Consider the following 7,972-nt stretch of genomic DNA (forward strand, 5'->3'; position numbering starts at 1 on the left):
GTGTTTTTACATGGAGGTATTCATAATGGCGTCCTAGAACAGTTGGTTTGGGCTTCCATTTGCTGAAAGACAAAAAAACCGTGTTTTCGAAGACGCTGTCTTCCATTTCGGAAATTTTGGGCTAAGTTGGCCTAAGTGGGATATTGAAAGATGCATTTTCTTGAAGTTGTAATAACTTAAAAGCAGGGAAGTAGTTGATTTTTCTAATGGTTTTTTGTGTATTTTCGGTAGGCCACATTTTGTGAATTATTTAACTTGTCACTACGGGTACTACGGCCAAAATTCGTAGGGAGTAATTCATTCATAAAAAATCGCCTCGACCCCCCACATACATTTTTTAGTGTTTTTCAGTTTTTAATGGTAATTTCTATTATTTCTGAAAGTTTGGATTACGTGGGTGAAGTAAATCTTTGAATGCTTTGTCAAAAGATAACACGGGGGTTAAAAACGCATGTGAGTCATAAAAGTTTTCGCTTAGCACATATCCTATTTCCTTTAGCTGATTTGCAGGCACATCCCCGGCTAGCAAGTGTATTAAGTAAGCCCCCCTGTCATGACAATCCAATAAAAACGATGAAAAGACTCCAATCTCGGGGTGGCAGCTTGTATTCTCTTGCTCCAGGGGTGGCATTGGCTACGGGTACTACATACCTGCGGGCTGCGTGCCTGGCCTTCTGTTATCCATGGAAATTACAACAACAACCATAACAATTACAACAGCGATAAGATCGTCCATATCAGATGTCATGATTGGGCTACCCGCGAAGGTGCCGCAGCATTTCTTTGCTGATTACAGCATGCTTGAGTATTAAAAATCCAATATTTTCTGTACCGCTAAGTAAGGTCACGAAGATAGGCTATTTGCTTCAAGCGAAGAGTATCGTCATCAACAGAAAGACACATTTGACTTTTGACCGCGCAGTCAGTGACACGAGAAGAGGGCGTTCTTCAAACTTGTTGTAAAAGTCAGGAGGATGGAGAATGCACAAAAATATTAATGGTGGAAAAAAGAAGTAAGTATTAATGTTAAAAGAATTAAAAAGAACGTTTTTAAAATCATCCTGTATGTATATATGTACTTTAATAGGCCCGGAATTGACTTATATAGGCCTGGCGATTCGGACGATTCGCTTTGACGATTCGCACACGAACTACCCTCCAGTTTTCCTTTAAAAACATTGACTAACTAAGTCTGTAGGACTGATTTGATTTTTAAACATCACAAATACCATAGTTTTACTGTTTTTTCATATTTCCATAGTTAAATAAAAGTTCCAGTTAATATAGAAGTCTCCGAAACTTAGACAAAAGTGTGCAATTTGTGAAAACAGCCCTCCGGTTTTCCTTTAATAACTTTCGGTTTTTCCTCGCAGAAAAAAGGTAAAAATACCGTTTAAAGTTTGATCGATAGAACACAATCTGATGCACTGTTTTTTTATAGTTTGCAAGAAGTTGAAGTTGTTTCAAGAACATTTCAGCCCTTTTGGAACAAAAAGGGCTGAACTTCAAGAACCAAATTGACTATGAATTTAGCTCTATGATAAGCCCTTTTATTTCCTTTTCAGAGCTTTGGTATCATTTAAGTGAAATACTCCCTTAGAGTAAAGCTTGCCTTGATAATGCCAAATGGAGCTTACTTCTTGGACCAAGTTGCAGAATTTATATCTGGATGGATTGCTGGTGAAGTTTTTCATTGCATTTAATTTACATTTAGAAGCAGAATGGACAAATTATGAGTGTCCTGAACATTAAAATCCTCTTTTGTTTTACCAAGGCAAATTTTCTTATTCTTACCGATGCCTTTCTAGAAATTTTGCCCTTGGGCTAATAACTACTTTTTCAAAATTATATCATCATGTGACTTACCACAAAGTCAAGGTCTGCCAGTCCAAATGGGTCAGGCTGTTGATTACAAGCAGAAGTTCATCAGCATTGACATTTTTATCGAATCAAAATTTTCTGCAAGCAAAATGTGTGTTTAGAGAATGGGAAGATGATATTGTTACCTCATAATTTTTCACTTTTTATGAGATAAAAAACTGAAAGAAAGCAGTAGATTGATAAAATTTTGTTTCCTGTATTTCATCAATTAATGATAGTAATTGATGATGAAATAAGACAATGGGGTTTTATGCCTTGTGAATGAAAGCTTTTCCTCTAACTGTCTCAACAACAGTTAAAGGTTTTGTTGTGTTTAGCACTCAGAATTCCCTTTTGTTGCTCCATTGACACTTGTTTCAATTGTTTGTTAAAAGATCTGTTGCACTGATCATAACTCCCAAGGGGTAGGGGGCACTTGACTAGGAAAGTAACAGGGGGTGCAAAAGACCTGTTTGCACCCTGTCCATGTTCCATAAAAAATTGCCAAAAGCATATACACGGCTCCATAAAAAGTATGCCAAAGTGGGGTACAGTTATGCCAAATTATACCAGATCCAAAATATTTACCTCTAGCAAAAGTAACTGCAACATGCTCATTCAGAGAAAACTCTAGAAAACAGAGCAAGCTTTTCTAATATATATCTTGTTTGATAATTTCCTCAATTTTATGTTCCAGAGTTCAGATGCAATTTAAGAGTCCCTTCCCCACAATTTTTATCAGAAAAGGATACCCTTTTCTGCACCACATCCCATCAGGTCAAGGATGGGAGTGCCCCTGGGTTTTAACGAAATGATAATCTTCCAAAACATTATTTATATGCTTGTATGCTTTTGCTAGAAACTTTAGAATTGTAGCTGACTATATTTATAATCTTCAAAGTGAAATTCCTAATGCAAATGACTGGTTTGAATATTCCTCTCAAAGCATATGACATAATCTTTATCTCACTTTATGCTTGTTCTGACAGGTTGTGCAGGAGTTTTGGTTAGTCATCCATTTGACACAGTAAGGGTATGTTTCTAGTTTCTTTTGCTTGCAGCTTTGGAGCTATTAAAAAGATATTCATGTTGTACATAAAAATGGTAGTAACTTTTGAAAAAACATGTCGACTTAGTACAAAATGTACATTATTGCACTTCTTTGCTAAGTATTGTTTAAGGTAGAGGATTGTCAGTCTTACTGGCCTGGTTTCCAAAATTAGTTTTTGTAGATACCCATATACATTGTTATAACAGAACCTAATGTTACATAGGAAGCTTGTATGACCTTGTGTGAAACCCTTTAATTGTTATTAGTTACTGCAATCAGATGAAATTTAAATTCCATCCCTGTTACTCAAAAGGTGACCGGACCCTTTATGCAATTGCTTGAAAATTTGAATGCAACATGTTTCTTCTCATAGTTCGTGAAATGCATTCTGGTAATGTGATCAAGGCCAAAAAATTACCAGTTATAACTTCAGTGACTGTTCCATAGGATATTGTCACTTTTCTTATATTTTAGGAAGTTTTTATTGTTGACTTTAACAATTGTCTTCTATTTGTAAAATTATTGTCTTTACTTTAAGTTCATGATTTATTTTGATTTCCTACTGCAATCTAAAGGTTATCTTTTCATCTTTTCAGATCCGTCTTCAGAGTCAAGGAGTTGTTCCTGATTCTCCACTCAAATACAATGGCACTATACATTGTCTCGTTGAAACAGTAAAGAAAGAGAAGGTACAGTTCAAGTTACCCTTTGTTATCCATTCTTCTTAATGTTATAATTTCTTGGCTTCTTATCCCATGGGCTAACTTGTTTTTCTTTTTCTTAGGTATATGGCCTGTTTAAGGGCATCACCCCTCCTTTGCTGGGAACAGCTGCCTGGAATGCAGTAGTGTTTGGAGTTTATGGCAATGTTATGAGGGTTTTATCTGAAGGAAAAGAACAAGAAAGACCCTCATTCAAGAATACAATCATAGCTAGTGTTGCAGTAGCATTTGCACAGAGTCTAATCATCTGTCCAATGGAACTAGTGAAGTGTAGGCTGCAAGTTCAAACAAATTCTTCAAACAGACTTTACAAAGGTATTTGACATTTTGTTGTTGCTATTCACTCTCCAACAACATTGATGGGTTTGCCCTAGCCACAGCAGTAGTCCTTTAACGAAAACCTTTTCCATGAATTCAAAGTTTCTTTTTATGAGATCTGGGGGTACAATGTGTTTGGATTTCTTATTCTTTATCGCTTTATCTTCCGATCGCTGTGGAGAGATTTAGACTGAACACTCCAAGAACAGGCTGAACCCCCATGAACACCCTTAAAAAAAGCCATAAAATCCCCATTAAGCGGCTGAACACCCTTTAAAACATATCAAAATCGGCACATCATTCGAAAAATAATTTGGTCAATCAATCAAAATTAATTTTTGGACAGGAAAGGGCCTGATAAGTCTAATGCTGTTAGTGTTGTTACAACCAACTGATGTTTTGCGCTCCAAAGGTGTGAACGGGGGTTAATACAGTCAACTGAAGCCACAGAATAGGGATTCTATGCTTGAGTGATCTTTCCTGGGTTTTCAAATTCGCTCTGCACAGAGCGCGACAGACGATTGCACCAACAAACTGACTATTTTGTGAGCCAACTGAAGATTTACCAACCAAATCATGAAAATTTTAGGAAAAGGTACCCATCTACACCCCAATCGAAGAAAAGTGCCTTGCATTTTTATTAATGAATCAATGTGTAATTTTTTGGTACCACAATTTTTGAACATGGCACGAAATAGCGAAAACATAGCGTACTTAAGTACTTTTCGAACACTCTTCAGTGTATAAACGAGGGTTTATAACCAAAAGTAAGCTGAAAAATTTATATCCAGGTGTGGATTGAATGTAACGTGAGAGGAAGAAATCAGACGTTTATATTCTGATGAGTGTCAGACGAAAAGTACTTAAGTAAGCTTTGTTTCCGCTATTTCATGCCATCTCTGAATTAACTTATCTTTGTTGGACGTAAGATGATTTTTACTAACATGAAGCGTTCTTTCTGTCGCTTCGTACGTCATTAAATCTCTTTTACACAATTCTAGGAACGTTGGATTGCATATCTAAAATCTATCGCAGTAATGGATTTCGGGGCCTCTACCGTGGAATGCCTGCAACAATTATTCGTGATATACCAGGCTTCGTGTCATATTTCCTTTCCTTCGAATATTTATGCAGAGTGATAGCTGGGGAAGAAGGAGCTTACTTAGGCCCTGTTGCTTTGATGCTTGCTGGTGGAACGGCAGGATCAATATCCTGGACCCTAGCTTTCCCTCCTGACGTCATTAAGACTCGTATTCAAATTGACACAAGTAAGAGATATACTGGATTTCTTCAATGTCTTAGATCGTCTTTTAAAGAGGAGCAATGGAGGCTGTTCGTGAGAGGGCTGACACCAACTATCCTCAGGGCATTCCCAATGAACGCAGCAATTTTCACTGTTCACACTATGCTTAGCAGAATGTATGCCAAGTATGCAATGAATGATGAGCTAAATTCATAGTAATTTTCAGTTCTAGTGTTATTCCCAAATTTTACAAACCAAATCTAATATATCATTTGAAAGAAATTTAGCTAGTCAAGCATTAGATTAAGCTCCTCAAATAGTTTGGATATTAGGAAAACTTTTCCTTAAACTAATTATTTTACCTGGAATCGTCAGAGAACAGTTTTTGTTGTCTTTTTTATATTCTTGTTAAATAATTTATTGTATGGTTTTAATCAGTTCGTTGAGTTGACCTTCATATTTTGTGACAGTTGTGTGATATTTTTAATTAAGAATGGTTTTGATACAATTTTTAGTTGTTTTCTTGCTGTTGTTGTAAAAAAACTTGTAATCGGTTGTTTTGAGATGCCTGCAGTTTTGCCTAAAGAAGGATGCAAAGACTTTTCCTGGCAGGGCTGAATTTTTGGACAAAGAAAGTAATGTTTTCATTGAAAGGTGACATCTTTGGAAACAAGATAATCTATGCTTTCGATCTCAGTTTTCTGGAGAATTTAGAGGAAACGTAGAGTCACCAAAAGCCCCCGATAATCGAAAAGGAGGCCAATATAAAGCATTTGTTATGACTGCAAATGTCTTCAACACGAGTTTTTGCCATTTCGATAACCTGACAGAAAGAAGATCTAAAAATAATAAAAAAAAACAGATAAACAATACGATATGTCTTGCTAATTTGAAATTAATATGAAAAATAAATAACATTACGAAAATTCTGAAAAGTCTAAAACACAAATTTAAGGGACGATTTGATATAGGCATGAAAAGTTCTCAATCAGTTGGAATTGGAGATTGATAAGATCTGATCCCAGAACAGGCAGTTCTATAAATTTGCTAATGAAAAATATAACGCACGCAAACTGGTGCGTATCCACTCTACATAGCCATATAGACCCGATTCTCACTTCTTTTCTACGATTAGAAAAAGGAAAACACTGGAAAGTGGCCCAAAAATGTTCCAGGTTTTCTGGCAAAAATATATATTGATCTCTGTGGTACTAAGATTTGTGATCAAAAGTTGGCTGGTCATAAAAAAACTTACGAATTTCCTTTTTGGAATTGAAATAAGGGCCCGTTCACACTACTCCGTTTTTGCCTTGCATTCACACTGCTCTGCTATAAAAGCGGAGCAATATGAATACACAAATGAAAACGGATACTTTTTTAATACGGTGTGTATCGAATACGCTCCGTTTCCAGTGTGAACACCAAAAACGGAGACATTTGAATACGCTAACAACGGAACAAAATACGTGCTTTCTAGCACGCTAAATCTAAAAAAGTTTTGAAATTTAAAATTCACAATGGACTGGTAGCTGTTGCAAAAAAGTTTTTCACTACATTAACTTCAAGAAATTTCGTCATGACAAAATTTTGGGCAAATATTTTGACGAAATTTTCATCGACGAAATTCAAAATGAGACGAAATTTGGTCACGACGAAATTTTTTGTATTTAAGATTTTTGTCTTCATAATTATCTTTACCGTCGGCATCATGATCATCATCATTGTCAATTCGTGAACTAACTTCGGTATCACCATTGTTCAATGAAATAGTTCTTAGTTGCGTAGTAGGAGAGAGGCAAAAGGGGCGGGTGTCCCCATGGCAAAAAATGTATTTAAAATAGGACGTTTTAAAGGTCACCATAGGCGTTCTAAAGGGTGTGGACTCCAATTTTCGCTTGATCAACTCATTTTGCCCCCCCCCCCAACTTTACCACCCTGGCTACCTATTCTAACTGTCTTTTTCGCCGGTTTCGAAGATGCCATCTCTGTCTTTTTATACTCAACTGTATTATTTTTTTTTTCGCTCAAGGTTTGCATTTTTCAACCCAAATTTTGAACTCAACAGGAAGCAAACATTCCAGACCAATATTTCCTGTTGGAGATGGTCTTTTGCTTTCCGATTCTTATACTTTTAATTATGCTCTGTTTATAAACTTTCATACTATATAGATATAGAGTTGAGACTCGAGCGTTGAGACTGAAAGTTGAATTCTAAAAGCATCACTGTTGACCCCACCTTTGCATAAACTGAGTAAATACACCGCTTATATTTGGTTTTTCTGACATGCTGCCTGGGTGTTGAGCCAAATTCCGAACAGGTGCTGAAGTCTCCACGAAATCGGTACCCCATGGGATTGAGTATAAAGCAACCTGTATGGTTTTACTTCTGAAGGTTTTAGTAATATGTTGCTATCTTTGTGTTAAAAATCCAAGACGAAATTTTGTCACGACAAAATTATGAAAAGAAATTTACCCGTCGAAAATTTATCAAACGAAATTTTATTGATGTTAATGCACTATTTACTTTTATTCAATTTTATTTATAATAACGACAATTTGACGAGGATTCGTGAAAGCCTCTGCAAAAAAATGAGGCCATCAACAGCGTTTTTGTTGGAGCAGTGTAAACACCTACCGTATTCAAAAAAGTATTCATTTGAAAACGAAGTGTGAACGGACAGCGTTTTCATCAACGAAAACGGAGCAAAATGAATACGGAGCAGTGTGAACATAGCCTTAGTTTGGCTAGAAAACACAACATAGAAAATAAATCAGCCA

The 7,972-nt window shown here is 36.2% G+C and overlaps 1 protein-coding gene across 2 annotated transcripts; it reads left to right on the top strand.

The window, feature by feature from the left end:
• Window positions 1–5,702, top strand: LOC135692377 (mitochondrial basic amino acids transporter). Of its 2 annotated transcripts, none has more exons than XM_089111006.1 (6): window positions 1–1,013; window positions 1,566–1,680; window positions 2,850–2,893; window positions 3,508–3,600; window positions 3,696–3,948; window positions 5,254–5,702. In XM_089111006.1, exons 2-6 carry the CDS (start codon window positions 1,620–1,622, stop codon window positions 5,289–5,291), a joined length of 489 nt encoding a protein of 162 aa, XP_088967132.1. In that variant the 5' UTR covers window positions 1–1,013; window positions 1,566–1,619; the 3' UTR covers window positions 5,292–5,702. The 2 variants fall into 2 exon arrangements, with proteins under 2 accessions (XP_088967132.1, XP_065066539.1); XM_065210467.2 differs by having other exon boundaries at window positions 8–1,013; window positions 4,953–5,702.
• Window positions 5,703–7,972: the final 2,270 nt, after the last annotated feature.

Source organism: Rhopilema esculentum, chromosome 10, assembly GCF_057945365.1.
Source record: "Rhopilema esculentum isolate cy_ngs chromosome 10, ASM5794536v1, whole genome shotgun sequence".
Taxonomy (NCBI): Eukaryota; Metazoa; Cnidaria; class Scyphozoa; order Rhizostomeae; family Rhizostomatidae; genus Rhopilema; species Rhopilema esculentum.